Source organism: Bison bison, unplaced genomic scaffold, assembly GCF_000754665.1.
Source record: "Bison bison bison isolate TAMUID 2011002044 unplaced genomic scaffold, Bison_UMD1.0 scf7180017864318, whole genome shotgun sequence".
Lineage (NCBI taxonomy): Eukaryota > Metazoa > Chordata > Mammalia > Artiodactyla > Bovidae > Bison > Bison bison.
In genome coordinates this window covers 2,435,808-2,457,125 of record NW_011494890.1, presented here as the reverse complement: position 1 = coordinate 2,457,125, position 21,318 = coordinate 2,435,808, and the positions used below count along the sequence as shown (strand labels likewise).

The following is a 21,318-nucleotide window of genomic DNA, read 5'->3' as shown; positions in this document are numbered from 1 at the left end:
CTTGGTGTTTTTCTTTCTGGCTTACTTCACTCTGTATAATAGGCTCCAGTTTCATCCACCTCATTAGAACTGATTCAAATGTATTCTTTTTAATGGCTGAGTAATACTCCATTGTGTATATGTACCACTGCTTTCTTATCCATTCATCTGCTGATGGGCATCTAGGTTGCTTCCATGTCCTGGCTATTATAAACAGTGCTGTGATGAACATTGAGGTACATGTGTCTCTTTCAATTCTGGTTTCCTCAGTGTGTATGCCCAGCAGTGGGATTGCTGGGTCATAAGGCAGTTCTATTTCCAGTTTTTTAAGGAATCTCCCCACTGTTCTCCATAGTGGCTGTACTAGTTTGCATTCCCACCAACAGTGTAAGAGGGTTCCCTTTTCTCCACACCCTCTCCAGCATTTATTGCTTGTAGACTTTTGGATCACAGCCATTCTGACTGGCATGAAATGGTACCTCATAGTGGTTTTGATTTGCATTTCCCTGATAATGAGTGATGTTGAGCATCTTTTCATGTGTTTGTTAGCCATCTGTATGTCTTCTCTGGAGAAATGTCCATTTAGTTTTTTGGCCCATTTTTTGATTGGTTCATTTATTTTTCTGGAATTGAGCTGTAGGAGTTGCTTGTATATTTTTGAGATTAGTTGTTTGTCAGTTGCTTCATTTGCTATTATTTTCTCCCATTCTGAAGGCTGTCTTTTCACCTTGCTTATAGTTTCCTTTGTTGTGCAGAAGCTTTTAAGTTTAATTAGGTCCCATTTGTTTATTTTTGGTTTTATTTCCAGTATTCTGGGAGGTGTCATAGAGGATCCTGCTGTGATGTATGTCAGAGAGTGTTTTGCCTATGTTCTCCTCTAGGAGTTTTGTAGTTTCTGGTCTTACGTTTAGATCTTTAATCCATTTTGAGTTTATTTTTGTGTATGGTGTTAGAAAGTGCTCTAGTTTCATTCTTTTGCAAGTGGTTGACCAGTTTTCCCAGCACCATCTGTTAAAGAGATTGTCTTTAATCCATTGTATATTCTTGCCTCCTTTGTCAAAGATAAGGTGTCCATATGTGCGTGGATTTATCTCTGGGCTTTCTATTTTGTTCCATTGATCTATATTTCTGTCTTTGTGCCAGTACCATACTGTCTTGATGACTGTGGTTTTGTAGTAGAGCCTGAAGTCAGACAGGTTGATTCCTCCAGTTCCATTCTTCTTTCTCAAGATAGGTTTGGCTATTCGAGGTTTTTTGTATTTCCATACAAATTGTGAAATTATTTTTTCTGGCTCTGTGAAGAATACCGTTGGTAGCTTGATAGGGATTGCATTGAATCTATAAATTGCTTTGGGTAGTATACTCATTTTCATTATATTGATTCTTCCAATCCATGAACATGGTATATTTTTCCAAATACTTAGGAATATATCTACCTAAAGAAACTAAAGACCTATATATAGAAAACTATAAAACACTGGTGAAAGAAATCAAAGAGGCAAAGTAACTCTTAAGAGGTGGGTCAAAAAATTTCTTGTTTGGATTTATGTCAAAGAGTATTCTGCCTATGTTTTCCTCTAAGAGTTTCATAATGTCTGGCCTTACATTTATCTTTGCTCCACTTTGAGTTTATTTTTAAGTTTTGTGTATGGTTGGCATGTGTCTTTAATGTCATAATTTTTCCAGATTCTTAATAATTGTCTACTTTGCCTTTGTCTATCTGCTGCTTAACCAAAGTGTCTTCTCTACTAACTTAATCTTCATGTTAAACAGTCTGAATGTGTACATAGTCTCTTTAGGTAAACTCCATGCAGGCAATATTGTATAACTCTTCAGCTCCTGAAATAATGCTGCTATTTTCATGTTATTAGAATTTATATCAAATATTATGTAATACAAGGAGAGAACATTTGTGAAACTATAAGTGGTCTCTGGGTAAGACTTAGCAATTCCTAGATATAACAGTAGGTATGAAGCTTGAAAAGCAGAGTGATATATGAATGATGTATCAAAATACTTTATGAAACAAATCATCCCACCTCTAAACCCATGGAGGGCTCTTATGGTAGGACAAGCCTGCCTGGGGTTGTATTTTGGTGTTGTTCAGAGAGCAGCACAACACAGTGAAAAATGGAACTGCTCTTCAGCCCACTGTCCCTTATGCAATGCAGAAAACTATTTATAGCATCTAAAATCACCTTTCAACACACTCTCAAAAAGTGATCTTAGGATGAATAATGACCAATTAATTTAATCTAAAATTTAAATAACTTTAATATATTTTAAGAAATATTTTTATAACTTTAAAAGTCAGCAACAAATACCAAAGTTAGTGCTGTGTTTTCTATTTACTTATTTATTGATTCACTGGGTGATTCATACAACCCACAGTTATTGAGGACCTCTTAGGTGTACAAAACACCCTAAGGGAAATATGTGGAAAGACATAGAAGGAAAAAAAGTGCTAGAGCAAAATATCTGTGGACTTAAAACAAATTTTCTTTCTTACCCTCTTGAAGACAAGCCCACCAAAAATATGAAAAGTGACTGAACAATATGCCCAGTTTCTTGCAGGACTTTTAGTCCTATCCAGAACGCCCATAAGACATCTGCCCACACCAAAATGGTCCTTGATGATTTGGTCCTGTCCAAAATTATTTGAAGGACTTCCCTGGTGGTGCAGAGGTTAAGAATCTGCCTGCCAATGCAGGGAGCATGGGTTCAATCCCTGGTCCAGGAAGATTCCCCGTGTTGCAAGGCAACTACACGTACACCACAACTACTGAGCCCACGTGCCCTAGAGCCCACTTGCTCTGCAACAAGAGAAGCCACCACACTGCAAGTATAGAGATGCTCAGGCTCACCACAACTAGAGAAGGCCCACATGCAGCAAAAAAAAACCCAGCTCAGCCAAAATAAATCAAAAAAAAAAAAGCAAAACAACAACAAAACCCAAATCATTTGAATGGAACAGATATGCTCTTGGACACTTTTTGTTGTTGTTATTTAGTCACTCGGTTGTGTCTGACTCTTTTGTGACCCCTTTTAGTGTAATCTGCCAAGGATCCTCTGTCCATGGATACTTCAGATAGGAGCAAATTTTAAGGACCTTTTGGAATGGATCAAGTGTTTAATCTTATGGACCAAAATATCCCACACACCAAATGTATTATGACATTTGATGTGCTATGTACACATACACATAGTTGCTCTGTTGTGTCTGACTATTTATGACCCGTGGACTATAGCCCAGCAGGCTCCTCTCTCCATGGGATTTTCCAGGCAAGAATACTGAAGGGGTACCCATTCCCTTCTCCAGAGATCCTCCTGACCCAGGGATCAAACTCAGGGCTTATGCATTGCAGGTGGATTCTTTGTCTTCTGAACCACCAGAGATGCTGGGTAGGATCAAACATAGGCTAACAGCCCAGCTTCTGGCAAAAGGATATGGTGAAAGGGGAACACAGAGCATGAGGGTAATGATTGACCAGCACTTTTCTTTCCTAGAGAGTAGGACAGAAATCTTTCCAACCTGTAAACTGTAAGAATGGAATCAGTACATATTTATTTCTATCCTTCACATTTTATATGAACATTTGATAATCATAATGAAGACCAAAAACTAATATACAATTTTCAAAGATTGAAAATGTGTAGGTGAATCCATCTTAACTATTTCCACCAATTACCATCATATAATGTTTGGTAAGCCACCTAGTTCTTGAACTTTGTATTTATTATCTGAAAGACAAAGATTTAAATATATGTCTTAAAGAGCAGTCATGAAGAAAGGAAATAATACAGATACCAATTCATGATTGGCATAAAGGAGGGACACAACCAAAAAAAAAAATAGCAAGTTGTATACCTTTTCAAAAAGATCTTTTAAAAACTAGACTAAGGTTAAAACAAGATTGTTGTGTTCAGTAGTGCCCGTTTTAATCTGATCATTTCTTTGGCCACAAAAACTCCATTTCCAAAGCTTTCCTATTATTGGAGACCGTATTGAATTACCTTACTCAATCTTGAAGAATTCTCATAATGTAAGTAGGTGGTAAAATATCACATTCCCTCTTTTACTGGATCCATGAGTCCCCAGTCACCATTCATTCCTATTCATTCCTCTCATACAGCAAGACACTATAGATTTATAGAGGGGAACGTGGCAATTAAACTTGAAAACCACAGTTTCCAAGCAGTAATTTATTATGAATATGACTTTCAGGGATGTTAAGTTTATTCTCATTTTTATATGCCTGGAAGACAGAGTTTGAGAAAAATCAACAAATGCATGCACCATATACCTGGCGTTACTACTATTATAAATTCTGCCAAAGAGAATTTTTATTTGATAGTGGGTACAAAGTCCATGAGGATTATGTTCTATTGTTCAACTGCCTTTGTTGCCAATTACCGTAAACTTTTACTAACCCATTCGGAACAGTAAAGGGAGAGATGGGAACTAAGGTTGCATTACACCGATTGATTTCTAGCTGTTACAGTGTGCCCAAGAGGGGCTCTTTTGCGCAATTGTTCATATGCTTGAAGGGTTTCTAGAATACAGCTTGTTCTAGTCTTTTGTTGCTTACTGGTCAGGCAATGATTGCAGAAAAACAAGATTAACTATCATGGGCTTTCTCAGTCTCAACAAAATGCAATTTTCTATAGTTCCACCATGTGGAGGGGTTTGAGGATGGAAGGAAAAGAACTGGCTAATTTAGTAAAGAATGTGAAATTGGCTCAAGAGAATTTAAGGCAGAATTATACTCTTCAATTGAATTGATTGTCCCAGGACTCAGACACAGGCACCGCAACCAACACCAAATGTCTTTTGACTTCAAGTATTTGTTTTCTCTGCATCTGAGAAAACAACATACATATCCTGCTAAGCACTCTCCTCTAATTTAAGACACTCCTACACAAATAATAACAGAACCATTAAAGTATTTTCCCACTTTAATTTCATTTGAACAGCCACAGTCTTGCTAAAATGATTAAATTTGTTCTTTTAAAGTAGAGGAGAATTTCTGTAAAGTGATATCTCCCAAACGCAGTACAGTGAAATGAACTTGGTCTCTTAAAGCAGGCATTCATGCATTCAGATTCTGACTTCATTACTAAGTAAGCTATTAAATCTTGGGTTTAATTTGTCTCATATTTGGTCACCAAGGGTTATTACACCTATTTTTAGGGAAAATAAAAATCTAATATTTCCCAAATATGATTTTCAAATTACTGTCTTGTATGTAACACTTCTTATAACTGGTTTGGAAGAAAACAAATAATGGGTTTTAGTCTTTTTCTTCTCCACAATGCTTAGTCCAGAGTCTGCACAAAACAAACACGAGAGATTCCTCACCTCAAGTCACTGGACAGTGTTATGACCATGGATTACTCTGAAGTAATCACAGTTTAGGGTATACTGAATCCTTCCTGATACAAATATAAATAGACGATAAAGCCTTCAATTTGCAGAATTATGAATAATACTAATTTATGGTGGGTTTCCATATTATGCCAAAAATTAATGTCCTCAAGATTAAAATGCCATATAATATAAAAATATGCAAATCTTTTTTCCATTCAAGAAAACAGCAAGTAATATTTAGACAATTTGAACAGATTTTAATAAACAGAATCAATTATTTTTGTACACATTTCCTTAAATAGAAATCCTTAACTGTTTTGTTAAATAGTCCTTATAAGAATCACAGTAGAGATTCCCGAGAAAAGGAGATGTACTAAAGTAAAAACTAACGGATGAAATGGCAAACTAAATAGTCCAACCAAAGAACTCTAGTTTTAAGAATGGAAGGTTACTTTAAAAACTGGCATCTGGCTAATTTCTGTAGCAGTTAATGTTTTAATCAATGGTTTTGTTGGAAATGGACATCATACCTGTGTATGTAAGGAGATGAGAGGGAGACTGAATACTAGGTAAAAATAAAATCTGATAAAATCCTAAAACGTACTTCCTTTATATAAGAAGACGATATTCATATTTTATTTTTTTAAATTTATTGATTTTACTTTACAATATTGTATTGGTTTTGCCATACATTGACATGAATCCGCCATGGGTGTACATGTGTTCCCCATCCTGAACCCCCTCCCACCGCCCTCCCCATCCCATCCCTCTGGGTCAACCTAGGGCACCAGCCCCGAGCATCCTGTATCATGCATCGAACCTGGACTGGTGATTCGTTTCACATATGATAATATACATGTTTCAATGCCATTCTCCCATACCATCCTGCCCTCTCCCTCTCCCACAGAGTCCAAAAGACTGTTCAATACATCTGTGTCTCTTTTGCTGTCTTGCATACAGGGTTATTGTTGCCATCTTTCTAAATTCCATATATATGTGTTAGTATACTGTATTGGTGTTTTTCTTTCTGGCTTACTTCACACTGTATAATAGGCTCCAGTTTCATGCACCTCACTAGAACTGATTCAAATGTATTTTTAATGGCTGAGTAATATTCCATTGTGTATATGTACCACAGCTTTCTTATCCATTCATCTGCTGATGGACATCTAGGGTTCTTCCATGTCCTGGCTATTATAAACAGTGCTGTGATGAACATTGGAGTACACATGTTTCTTTCAATTCTGGCTTTAAATTAGAGGAATTTCTCTTTATTCATGGACCAAGACAGATGAAGAGTGTTTGTACAACAGAATATGGAGATATGGAGAGTACAATCTAAACAAGAGTATAATATTTCCACCTTCAAATCTAAATATTTCAAACTAGAGTCATTTACTAATCCCACCAGCTGTTTCTCTGATAATGCCTATTGTGACTGATGAACACTGGCATTTCATGGCCACTTCAAAGTGCATCTATCATTCTGAGCATCCTTTTCTTCACCTCCCTCTGGCCAGGAGCATATCTGGCCACTAAAGCCCATCAATCCTACTTGTAAAATAGCAACTGGAATATATCCCCATCTCCCCTGCTAGTGCAAGAGTTCCAACTCTCATCAACTTTCACCTTGAATGTTGAAATGGTTTCTCAGTTGGTAGCAGAATTGTCTTTATGAAACATGGACTGGTCATATCACATATATATGTTAAAATTTTCAATACTGTTATTTACAAAAAATATTTTAATATGTTAAAATGATTTTTAAAATGTCCCCCAGAATTTGACTAAACTCCCTTCCTGCCATAGTTTCAGTAAGCACACCAACATCTAGATAAGTTAGATGCCCCTGCTTTCCCTATAGTAACATGCTCTTGTCATATCATCATATGTACATTTCACATACCTCTCTTCATTGTGCATTCCTAAACATCTTTCAAATTTTAATTTATATGAAGATGTTTTCAATCCCAGACTCAGAAGGAAGATAATCCATGGCATAGCCCAGTTTTGATGTTCCCACATCACTTTTTTCTACCTCATTTACAAAATTTGCTAGCCAATGAATCAGTTGACCACTAAACTCCAAACTCTATAGTCTCTGCCTTACTCATCCTATTATTTCTATCCCTTAAAAAGACATGACACAAATAAATAGGAAATAAATACTTGTAAAGTGAATGAATAATCATTAATGAGATCAAACGTTTCAAGTGGTTTCTCTTGACAGTGTGGTTTTGAAGTTCAATCTATAAATTTCAATAAGCAATAGACAAAGATATGAAGTATCAATAAGTGAAGTTTCCATAGAAAGCATTAGATCAGACAAAATCATAATGTCTCTAGTTAAATGCCCAAATCTATTCTTGTAGATGCTAAATACCTAGAACTCCTTCAACCACTGTTTAAGAGACAGAGTTACTACAATGATGTCCTTTTTCTCATTTATTTTTTACCAAGCATTTTTTTGAATACTATCAACATGATACCTCTTATGGATTAGTGGCTCAATAATTAAGAACTCTTGATGAATATCTCATATGTGTCATAATACACAAGTTTATTTAATATATTTTTAAATTATTTTTTTTCTCTTAAATGGGAGTATTTTAGCACTTGGAAATGATTCAGCTTTATCCTGTCCTATCTTAGATGTTAGCTGGTCCATGAATTTCACAATGGATTATATCTATTTTAATTACAATTATAAAAGACCAATTTAGTTGTATTTATACCCAGCAACTCTGTCTATAATGTTCTTAATTAAGCATTACTTTAGCAGATTTATTAACAGAAGCACTTTCCCCAATTTATTTCTTGGAGCCTAAGAGAAATTTCAGAATCAAATATATTTTTAAAACCCAGCAGATGGCAGTACAATGCTGGCTTTAAGATTAAGACCAATAACAAAAAGAAAAAAAAATGCTATTGAGCTTAAAGATTTTCCAAAAACTTTAAACTGTCATTGTTATTCTAATCATAAAGAAACATATTGAAATTCTCACATTGCTCAGAAAATTAAAAACATATGTGGTTATCCAATGGGCATATATTATTAGGATTGCACCTAAATTTTCCAAGTCAATTTCTAGAAGCAAAATATGTTTCTCGGTCCATCTTTATATTTAGCAATGTGGAAAGAAGCAGGTGAAGGACAGGACAGGCTGAGAGGTGCAAATTTATCAGATCCTGGTCAGAGAATGACATGGAATCCTTCAGGGGGATGTTTGCAACTTTCCCCCTAAGAAACTCTGACCCAAGAAGCTGTGGGAAGGAGGGGGGGATGATTTGGGAGAATGGCATTAAAATATGTATAATATCATATAAGAAACAAATAAAAAACTAATAAAAAATAAAAGTATACAACATATTAAAAAAAAGAAGAAGAAGCAAGGAGATAATGAACAGAAGAAAACCATTGGGTTTTCTTATTCAATGTACTGTGGATTTTAAGTTTAATTTTACTATAAAATAGTTTTCATTGACAAATTTTGTTCTGCAGGATGCAAACCTTAACTTCAACTACTAAATTTTCAAGTCATAAGTTTATAAGTAAATGAAGTGGCTATTAGATACTGTAGATGATGAGATATACATTTTAGCAAATTGCCCCACATTACACATAACAATCCTAGGAGGTGTAAATATTGGGGACTAAATGTCCAAACTGTAGCATTCATTTATCAAGATTAAAAATCAACAAAGTAGGGGCTTCCCTGATGGCTCAGTGGTAATCCTGCCAATCCAGGAGATACAGGTTTGGTCCCTGCTCCAGGAAGATCCAACATGCCTCAGAGCAACTAAGCCCATGCCCCACAGACACTGAGCCTGTGCTCTCTAGAGCCGGGGAGCCAGAACTACTGAAGGTCACGTGCCCTAAGCCCATTCTCCCTCCACAACAAGAAAAGCCAGCACAATGAGAAGCCTGCACTCTGCAACTAGAGAGCAGCCGCATTTGCCACAACCAGAGAAAGCCCGGGCAGCAACAAAGACCCAGCACACACAACCAAAAGCAGAAGAACAAATAGACAACCTTTTAGAAAATCAACATAGTAAGCATCGTATTTAATATCTATGAAGAAATATGTATCATTTCTTCAAAACTTAAAACTATAAGATCAATTCATTAAATGAAATACATATTTTGGGGGGAAGTTGAAATAATTATAAGTAAGCATATACTTACTTGGGCTTCCCTTGTGGCTCAACTGGTAAAGAATCCGCCTGTAATGTAGGAGACCTGGGTTCGATCCCTGAGTTGGGAAGATTCCCTGAAGAAAGAAAAGGCTACCCACTCCAGTATAACTCCAGTATGCTGGTCTGGAAAATTCCATGGACTATATAGTCCATGGATCTGCAAAGAGTCAGACACAACTGAGCAACTTTCACTTTCACTTTCAAGTATATACTACCTAAATGACAAAGAATAATACATCATAACCTTTAAATTCAAATTTTTTTAAAGGAAATGTCTCAGTAGAGTGCCCACCTGATTCAAGGCTGTGTGCTGATGCTCTAAAGTGCATAGCAATTGATTTATTTTGTGATGGAGAATTAAACTGTCCAGATGGCTCTGATGAAGACAATAGAACTTGTGGTAAGTGATTAACTTCCCTCCCTCACTGTGTACACACACACACACCCCTCAGGTGCCAGAAATTACCAGAGATTGAGATATACCCTTAGTCATGTTTATGATTTAAGACAAAAATCTAAAAGTAATCGTATTAATATTCTTAAATTTTGTCTTTAACTCAGGAATCATCACTCCTTAATTCAAATTGTTGCCTTTATTCAACTCTTGGCAAAGAAACAAAAAATAGGTAAAAAGTGTACTTGAGTTGTAGTTCTGTGAGTAAAGGAAATCAGTTAAGAGTAAGATCTTCATGTCTGTTAAACTAAATATCTGTTTTGTTTCATCTTTTATAAATACTGGCATTTGTTTAGACTGCTAATAGTTTTTTTATCACTATTATTACTATTAATTAACACTTAAGTAGCCCTTACTAAATGCCGAACATAGCTGTAAACATGTAATTTAAATATGTAATTTAAAAATATTTCTTTTTTGGCTTGTTTCTTCATTTTATTGCCTGGGTAATATAATGTATATACGACTGATAAGTAATGTGAGGAACTATTTGAACAATTCTAACCTACAATTTGTTCTTGAAAAATTAAAGAGCAGGAATTGAGCAATTTTTTGGTATAGTTTATAATCAGTTTAAAAATTGACCGTGAGCACAGTTAGTTCCTGAAATGTGTAAAGGCTTTAGTTAAAATTTACTTCACTTTATTTGTTATACTTTGCTCTTCTTTTTGATATTAATTGAAGACAAATACTCAAATACCAACTGAAGTTTTAAAAATTACCTATCCACTCAGGATATAATTGAAAAGATAGGCAGTTGGTTTGTTTCCCAGAACCAACTCAAAACCCAGCAACTTGACTAAAGTGTCTTCAACTAAGCACTCCTAGTTCAAATGTTCTTGGATAAAATTCAAACTTCGAAGTTTAACCGCATACTTTGAAGTGCTCTCAGAGCATACTGGAAGAAACTGCAGGCTACAGAATATTTTTTAATCTATTTTATATAACTAAATTACTCAAAGAAGAAGAAAGCCATGTCTTTGTTTGCTCTGGTTTTCAGGCAGTTTAAAAACCTTTTCAGTGGGAATGTGATACAAGTGTGCCATCATGAGGTAATAGAGGTGATGTTCCCCCAATTTATATTTCAAAAATTACGTGTATCAGAGTGAGCCACATACCTTTAAGTCTATATGATGCTGATCACTAACTGTAAATGGGGAGAAACATCTAAGATGTGTAATCAGAAAATGAACCATACCTGTTATGTGCTCTCCACGGTTACAGAGTTTACAATTTTCATAACAAATTAGTATCCATGCATATCAAATAATAACCATAGAAATACACTATATGTGGCAACTTGTCCTGAAGTAAGTTATAAGGCCATGAATTATGTTTCTAAGTCACTCTAAACTCATGACATGAACTTCAGTATTAGAACTGAAATCTCTAATTATGAGTATGTGTTTGCATTAAATACATAATCAAACTGCATTATTACTTTTCAATATCATGAAGGTTTTGTGTTAATTGAAACTTACTATCAATTCACCATCCAAGTCACTAACTTTCTGAAGCCTATAGATCCTTGTCTGTCATTTTTCTTGATTCTCTTTATTATTTGCACTTTAAAGTTAGCACTGTATCTATTTTTTTTTTTTTTGCAAAAACAAGTTAAAGTCTTTGTGGAATAAAGAAGAGAAAAAATCAATTAACTACTCTATCTTTATCCAGGATTTACTGTCATATAGGTTGTTTTATTCATTATTTGGATTCCCTGGTGGCTCAGATGGTAAAGAATCCACCCACAATGCAGGAGACCCCGGGTTCATATATTTAGTCAGATCCCTGGGGTGGGAAGATCCCTTGGAAAAGGAAATGGCAACCCACTCCTATATTTTTGCCTGGAGAGTTCCATTGCCAGAGGAGCCTGGTAGGCTACAGTTCATGGGGTCACAAAGCGTCAGACATGACTTAGCGACTAACATTTTCACTCTCACACTTTCATTCATTACTTAATCATAAATGATTGTGAGTACTTCACCTCAGCCCCAGTTCAAACTTGTGCTCAAATTGTAGCATAATTTCTAGAAGAAAGCCCTGTCCATCAATTTACATTCACTGAAAGATGATTTTAAGAGAACTATCTGTGTGAAATTGACCTATGCTCTCTCTTCTCTCCCTTATTCCTCCATCTATGAGCTCTAATTCTAGTCGGTGTTATTAATAGAGTCATATTAATGTTAACTTCCTAAACAGCTTTCTTTTTAGGCTTTAGTTATTTAGGTTTTCATAACTTATAGCTGACGATAGCAGAACCAAGATTTCTTTAAACTGTTCTTTTCTTCTGATGAGGATTGAATCAGCAGGAAAGTTCACTATTTAGCTGACCTGTGAGAAGAAAAAGTGCTGATCCATACCCTTCAGGCCAATGTTCAGGCCTATTTTGAAAGCTGGCAAGTGTCTCCAAAGGTTGTTTGTCTGTCTCATATGTACATGCAAAATAGACTTGAGTGGATGGGCAGAGATCACATTTGATTTGTGTGTGTGTGTGTGTGTGTGTGTTCATGTGAGATAGACACTCAGTCATGTCCAACTCTTTACTACCCTATGGACTGTAGCCCGCCAGGCTCTTCTGTCCCTGGAATTCTCCAGGAAAGAATAATACTGGAGTGGGTTGTCATGCCCTTTTCCAGTTTGATGTATATTCCTGGAGAATTCAGTGTACTGAGCAAACACACTACTAAAAAATAATGAACCAGCAGAGGGAGCCCTCAGTGGGTCCTAAGAACACACCTATATGAATCCCATTCCATTATACTCAATTTTGGATAGTGCAATAGAATGGCTGATAGTATAATATTGGACAGGCTCATTTATCTCCCACCGAGAGTTTTTTCCTAGCACCACACTAAAAATCACTTTGTAGTCTAAAAAATTATAATCCTGAATACTTAGTAATCATACTCAGCCATGGCTGGGTTATATCTGTTTTTCCAGAAGTATGCCCTGCTTCATGTCTTATTGTAACATTCAGTTAGGTTCAGTCGCTCAGTCATGTCTGACTCTGCAACCCCATAGACTGCAGCGTGCCAGGCTTCTCTGTCCATCACCAGCTCCCAGGGCTTGCTCAAACTCATGTCCATCGAGTCAGTGATGCCATCCAACCATCTCATCCTCTGTCATCCCCTTCTCCTCCTGCCTTCAATCTTTCCCAGCAGCAGGGTCTTTTCTAAGGAATCAGTTCTTCGCATCATGTGGCCAAATTATTGGGGCTTCAGCTTCAACATCAGCTGTTCAATGAGTATTCCTAACTGATTTCCTTTAGGATGAACTGGTTGGATCTCCTTGCAGTCCAAGTGACTCTCAAGAGTCTTCTCCAACACCACAGTTCAAAAGCATCAATTCTTTGGCTGCAGCTTTCTTTATAGTCCAACTCTTACATCCAGACATGACTACTAGAAAAACCACAGCTTTGACTAGATGGATCTTTGTTGGCAAAGTGATGTCTCTGCTTTTTAAGATGCTGTCTAGGTTTGTCATAGCTGTTATAAGTAGTTCAATACTATTGTAACTTTATTTTAAATGCCTTCAGGAATGTTCTTCTTAATCTTTTCTCAAATGCAGAAATTCCCAAAGTTCCTTTAGAGCATAAACTGATCTATAGAGTATCCATTTCCACTAAAACTCAGCAACTTCATAGAAAACTGAACACACAAACTGATCGTGTCCTTAAGGGCAAACTAAATATTATGAAAGAGGAGAGTGAAAGAGCTGGTTTAAAACTCAACATTCAAAAAACGAAGATCATGGCATCTGGTCCCATCACTTCATGGCAAATAGATGGGGAAACAATAAAAACAGTGACAGACTTTATTTTCTTGGGCTCCAAAATCACTGTGGATAGTGACTGCAGATATGAAATTCAAAGAAGTTGAATTGCTCCTTGCTCTTTGGAAAGAAAGCTGTGAGAAACCTAAAGAGCATATTAAAAAAACATCACTTTGCTGACAAAGGTCTGTCTAGTCAAAGCTATAGTTTTTCCAGTAGTCTTGTATGGATGTGAGAGTTGGACCCTAAAGAAGGCTGAGCACTGAAGAATTGATACTTTTGAACTGTGATGTTGGAGAAGACTCTTGAGAGCCCCCTTGGACTGCAAGGAGATCAAACCAGTCAATTCTAAAGGAAATCAGTCCTGAATATTCATTGGAAGGACTGATGTTGAAGCTGAAACTCCAATACTTTGGCCACCTGCTGCGAAGAAATGACTCATTGGAAAAGACCCTGATGATGGGAAAGATTGAAAGCGGGAGGAGAAGGGGACAACAAAGGATGAGGTGGTTGGATGGCATCACCAACTCGATGGACATGAGTTTGAGCAAGCTCTAGGAGATAGCAAAGGACAGGGAAGGCTGGTGTGCTGCAGTCCCTGGGGTTGCAAAGAGTCAGATATGGCTTAGTGACTGAACAACAACAAAAAATACTATGATAAGTAATCTTAACAATATAGGACAATTACAATTTATCACTGACAATATAATTCAAGAAAGGTGGCAAGAGGCTGTGCTCTGAAGCATTCAGGGTTCCAGTGCCTCCACCATACCTTCTGAGCCAAGTTCTCCCCTGGATTCTTTGCAACCTGCTGACAGACAATGGAAGAATGTTACAGAAGATCTTTTTATAAATCAGATCTGGAAATAAATACAATCATTTCCACCAAAGTTTATTAACCAGACTCTGTCATGTGACCCATTTGGAGGTACGCAGTCTAGTCATGAACCTAGAAAGGGACTGAGTAAAGGTACAGCAGACATACAACCATCTTTGCCAACAGGGACATAATTCACTTTTTTTTTTAATTTATTAATCCTGTTGTGCAGCCCAAAGCTGTTGATACCTTTCCCCACAAATATGTAGTGAGTGGACGAAGCTGCTGCTGCTGCTGCTGCTAAGTCACTTCAGTCGTGTCCGACTCTGTGCAACCCTACAGACGGGAGCCCTCCAGGCTACACCGTCCCTGGGATTCTCCAGGCAGGAGCACTGGAGTAGGTTGTCATTTCCTTCTCCAATGTGTGAAAGTGAAAATTGAAAGTGAAGTCGCTCGGTTGTGTCCGACTCTTGGCGACCCCATGGACTGCAGCCTACCAGGCACCTCAGTCCATGGGATTTTCCAGACAAGAGTACTGGAGTGGGTTGCCATTGCCTTCTCCGTAGTAGACGAGGAGGATTACTAAAATATCAGCTTTGCAAATGGGATTTATACATTCTAAAACTGCTCTTGTTTTGTTCCCTTTTTCACTCCATATGTTTTTCCTTTTATTTCTCCTGTTTGTTGCGAAGTGCTATTGCAAATGTGATCTATATTATAATTTTAAAAACACTGGATTGATGAAATTCTTTTAATTTCATTTCCTTTTTCATTTGCAGTCTCTCTCTCTCTCTCACACACACACACACATGCACACACACACCCCTGCTTTTCAACTCAAAGAGATTTGAGTGATAACATTATGATAGCTTTATATATTATAGTATTAAGATAATATTAGGTATTGGGTAAGACTGCCTGTCTTTGAAGCATTGTTTATAAGCTGGGAGAACTTATGCTAGTTATTTAACCCTTCTGTACCTCAGTTTCCCCACCTAAAACATCATAAGTTTGTGGTGAAGAAAACATTAATACTTATGAAGTGACCTTAGGGAAAGGCCAGTACATAAGAAATACTCCACCAATGCTAGCAGCTGTATTTTATTGCTGGTAGGATTAATTGCTCTTCCTCACTGAGTTCCTGAGTATCATAGTTTAAATATAAACTATTTACAATAGTAGTGGATTTTCATGCATTGCCAATAATCTTGGAGTCCACATGTTTCTTTACAAACTGTGATTAAAAGGCTCCATATATCATTTAAAATACAAGCATACATTATTCTTACTTTTATGATCAGTGAAGCTAAGGGATTAATAGTCTCATTTCTTTGGTGTGGTTTATGACAGACAGCTTTGAATGAACAAGGGAGTTTTTTTACAACTAGAAATTTGTTTAGTTCTGCCTTAAAAAGTCATATTTTCACTGTTTACTTTCAAATCATATAAACTAGCCTTAATTGTCCTTTTTGCTCCAGTAAGTATAACACACCAACTGAGTCTGTTCTCTCAACAAATCACAGATTTTTCCCTTTTATTTCCTGAAATTTGTGATATTAGGTTATTATCTTTTCTGTTCTTAATTCGTTCTTTTTTTCTTTCTTTTGTCACCTTCTGGGAACTAGGCTACAACAATCCCATTCATAATCCAATACAGTTAACTCCTAGGCCATTGTTCTTAACAGACTTTGAATCTTAACATGTACCTACTTTTTTTATGCCTTTACCTAATATGCCCAAAGTAGTAAAAAGTCAACCAAAATGCAAGATTTTTACCTAGATTTCTGTGTGCTGATCAATTTATTTCTTTTGTTCATGTAAAATATTTCATGTTACGTAATAGCTTGTATTTTATAATTTGACAGCATTTTTGTATAATGTTAGAATGGGCTTTTCCATCTATCAATTTAGGATTAGCTTATGCTAGCACTCAGATTGCAAGACCAGCAAGCTGATTTTGATAAATTTCCTTGATTTCCCTGCCCTCCATCAACACATCTGGCGTATGAGGAATTAACAACATGCCAAAAGATAAAGGATACATTTTAGAAGTCTTTATTTTAGAATATAATATCCATACAACTAAGTGTACAGAAAATAACCTAAGAAAAACATTAATGTTATTTATAATACATATGATATATAGCAAGTATAAAATGAAAAGCTGTTAATTCATGACTCCTGGTTCATGCTTTCAACAAGGTTTACTCTAATTGGAAATGATTCATATGGAAACTAAGATCAGTAGTAATGCATGACATTGAAGAGAATGGCTTCCCAGGTGGTAAGTGGTAAAGAGTCCGCCTGCCAATGCGGGAGACGCAAGTGACACGGGTTTTATTCCTGGGTCGGGAAGTTCCCCTGAAGTAGGAAATGGCAACACAGTCCGATATTCTTGCCTGGAGAATTCCATGGACAGCAGAGCCTGGTGGGCTAGAGTCCACAGGGTTGCAGAGAGTCTGACACGGCTGAGTACTGAGCACTCCGACACTCTGATACTTTAACACTTTGACTTGACATAAATGTATTCATGCTACACGAATTAAAAGAGAAAAGTGAGTTGCCATAGGAAGGAAAAAGACATTCAGAGATCCTGAATGAAAATACTGAACTAGATTGTGAGTTCGTATAAAAGAAGCAAAAGTGAAGTCTAGAAGTTGTGTGCAGTAGTTTGAATGGAAAGTTCTCTTCAAGCCGCTTGCACCGTATGTTTCATTTGCCTGGTCATATTCTGACCATTTTCAGGAAGACAAATCACTTAGTACACATAGTTGAAACTCACTCTAGCTCCAACTTAATAGGGAAAATAAAATTAAGAACACAGTAGTCATTTGTTTAAATTGGAAGTTTGTAATTCAGATATACATATTTTTTACAAATGTGGAAGAATATACTAATATGCAACTTAGTTATGGGCATTTAGAAATAGAATGCTTTTCTATTTTTATGGACTCCGATGGGCTGTGTAAAAGTATCTGAAAATAAGTAATAGATTTAAAACATGAAATTTGATCTACTTCCATTTGATCATTTTGGTTTTATGAAATAGCCTCCTATAGATTTAGTCATGAGTGTTCTATGAAGATTCATTAGCGAATTTGAATCCCATTTCATTTGTGAAATGCTTCCAAGATGATTTTTGTCTGACATTAATTTTCTCTTTTTCACAGCCACAGCTTGTGATGGAAGATTTTTGTTGACTGGATCTTCTGGGTCCTTTGAGGCTCTGCATTATCCCAAGCCTTCTAATAATACAAGCACTGTTTGTCGGTGGATTATACGGTAATAGTGAGTGAAGTCGCTCAGTAGTGTCCGACTCTTTGCAACCCCATGGACACCAGGCTCCTCCGTCCATGGGATTTTCTAGGCAAGAGTACTGGAGTGGGTTGCCATTTCCTTCTCCAGGGTACTTCCCAACCCAGGGATCGAACCCAGGTCTCCTACATTGCAGACAGACGCTTTATCATCTGAGCCAGCAGGGAAACCACCTTTTATTCCATGTACTTAAGTCATGAAGTCTTTCTCTGATGCAGGAAGTTTTAGCATCTTTAGTAATGCATTTATTTTCTAGACAGTTGTTTCCATTAGCTACAAAACAAAGTCTTCCCATCTGATATACTGTCCAAGAAGTTTCTCTCTCATTCTCAACCTTTTAAAAAGGAATTTTGCCCTATAAATGGGGCCATCTCACTGGGCTGTGTAGCAAGTTTTTTCTTTTTTCCCCATATGGTTGTCACAAATCAAGTGCTACCAAAATGAACAGCACACCCATGTATCTGTATATCACAAGAAACCATATTTCCTTCAGCTGCATCCTGACTGCAGAATAGTTCCTTTCTCATTATGCTTTGTATCTGTATGAAATCTCCTATGCTGTGATTTGGTCATGCAGATCAAGATCTGGGACACCCTCTATACTCATCTTCTTTGCTGTATCTTGAAAAACACTTAGTTCACTTAATATATATTTGACCTCCAAGTCTTAATTCAGTTGATGAATGCAATCATGATAATCAAAATAATCAAACTGCTGATAACTGGTCTACCTTAATATATGCCTAAGCATTTTTCACAGAGGAGTGATGTTTCTCCCAGATATTCCAAGAGAAGTATCATCTGTACTCAAATAAATATAAACAATACTGAAATAAGCTCATTGCAATCTTTTAAAGTGCAAAACTTCTCATAGCCTTAGATAAGTTAAGATGCAAGTAAATCTCCCCCCAAATATACAGTTGACCTTGAACAACAGAAGGCATAGAGATGCCAACACCCTGTGCAGTCAGAATCCGTGTATAACATTACAGTTGGCCCTCTGTTCTGTAGTTCCCTATGGTTTGTGTAGTGTTGTATTATGCACTTTTCAAAAAAAGAAAAATCCACATATAAGTGGACCCACATTCTTCAAGCCAGTATTGTTCAAGAGTCAACTGTGTATTTCCTATTAAGCCACTGAAATTTCCCCCCCACAGGAGTATTCAACACACATGCTTTGTGGAATTCACTTTGATAAATGAATCCTAGTTAGCTCATTTCTCTTAACAGCTGGAAGGGACTTTGGTTTCCCATTCTGACCTACCATATATTTATTTTAATCATTATGATGACTTAATAGAAAATGGGAAATCGATATATCAACTGATCAAACAAGGTTGAAAGACAGAGCCTCAGGTTCTTGCCAAACAAGTGATAGGAAATGGCCCCGTAAATGCTCACATGAGTTCTTTTCCTGTGTAGACATATTGCAGAGAGGACATGAGGTATGAAGGGAAGATTGTTCTAAACACATTTACTTGGCATTATTCAGGGAACAAAGAACATGCTGTCCTGTTTAAATAATTTCTATTTTGGAGCTCAGCCCCATGTAAGTTATGTGATATAACTAGAAGCGCACTTTCTTCTTGTCAGTGCTCTAAACAACATGTTGTTGCTGTTGTTTAGTCGCTAAGACGTGTCCAATTCTTGCTACCCCATGGAACATAGCTCACACTAGGCTCCTTTGTCTATGGTATTTCCCAGGCAAGAATACTTGAGTAGGTTGTCATTTCCTTCTCCAGGGAATCTTCCTGACCCAGGGAACAAACCTGTGTCTCCTGCATGGGCAGGCAGATTCTTTACAACTGAGCCACCTGGGAAGTACCTAAACAACACTCTATTTGTGTGCAAAAGATAAAATTGTGCATATTAAAAATGGCAGTTCTAAGTAACTCTCAACTGAAAATTTTTTAAAATTTAGTATTTATTTTAAAATATTAGGACATCACTTCTGATAATCACATTTAAAAAGAAGATTTATAAATGGCTATTAGTACTATTTTTAGTACAATGAAAAAATATTCCATTCTTTACCTAAAATGTCAGCAGAGAGTCTTAGAAAAATCTTAAATTACTTCCTTTAAAAAGGGAAATAAAATGAATTGTAACTGATCTATGATGCATTCCTAGTTGCACAATGATTTCATCATGAAATCTTTGGAACTTTATTAATACTAAATAGTAATAATTTAATTTTTATGTAATTAATATTTAATCACCCACCCTCCACTTCTTAGTAAAACTATGTCAAGTCTTCAGGGAAGTCTTATAAGCAGACCACAGTAAACAATATTGTTTTCGCTACAATAGTAATATTATTTATGCATAATCAACATTATGTTAATTAAATATTTGTATGGTCTGTACTTTTAACTTCCTTTCAATGACTTAATTTTTAAAACTATTTTAAGAAATCCACCATTAATTAGGGATGATTTTTAAAACCTACAAAATCTAAAATATTACTTTAAGTAAATACTGTCAGTTCAGTTCAGTTGCTCAGTTGTGTCTGACTCTTTGTGACCCCATGAATCGCAGCACACCAGGCCTCCCTGTCCATCACAAACTCCCAGAGTTCACCCAGACTCACGTCCATCGAGTCAGTGATGCCATCCAGCCATCTCATCCTCTGTCGTCCCCTTCTCCTCCTGCCCCCAATCCCTCCCAGCATCAGAGTCTTTTCCAATGAGTCAACTTTTCACATGAGGTGGCCAAAGGACTGGAGTTTCAGCTTTAGCATCATTCCTTCCAAAGAAATCCCAGGGCTGATCTCCTTCAGAATGGACTGGTTGGATCTCCTTGCAGTCCAAGGGACTCTCAAGAGTCTTCTCCAACCCCACAGTTCAAAAGCATCAATTCTTTGGCACTCAGCCTTCTTCACAGTCCAACTCTCACATCCATACATGACCACTGGAAAAACTATAGCCTTGACTAGACGGAATTTGTTGGCAAAGTAATGTGTCTGCTTTTTAATATGCTGTCTAGGTTGGTCATAACTTTCCTTCCAGGGAGTAAGCGTCTTTTAATTTCATGGCTGCAGTCACCATCTGCAGTGATTTTGGAGCCCAGAAAAATAAAGTCTGACACTATTTCCCCTGTTTTCCCATCTATTTGCCATGAAGTGATGGGACCAGATGCCATGATCTTCGTTTTCTGAATGTTGAGCTTTAAGCCAACTTTTTCACTCTCCTCTTTCACCTTCATCAAGAGGCTTTTAGTTCCTCTTCACTTTCTGCCATAAGGATGGTGTCATCTGCATATCTGAGGTTATTGATATTTCTCCCAGCAATCTTGATTCCAGCTTGTGCTTCTTCCAGCCCAGCATTTCTCATGATGTACTCTGCATATAAGTTAAATAAGCAGGGTGACAATATACAGCCTTGATGTACTCCTTTTCCTATTTGGAACCAGTCTGTT

General features: G+C 36.7%; 1 protein-coding gene across 2 annotated transcripts in view; it reads left to right on the top strand.

Moving 5' to 3' along the window:
- Nucleotides 1–21,318, top strand: part of TMPRSS15 (transmembrane protease, serine 15) — a 145,908-nt gene that overhangs the window by 19,137 nt on the left and 105,453 nt on the right. For both annotated transcript variants that reach the window (XM_010852961.1, XM_010852962.1), the window contains 2 exons: nt 9,813–9,944; nt 17,757–17,868. In XM_010852961.1, coding sequence (XP_010851263.1) covers nt 9,813–9,944; nt 17,757–17,868 — 244 coding nt within the window. The remainder of the gene's footprint in view (nt 1–9,812; nt 9,945–17,756; nt 17,869–21,318) is intronic.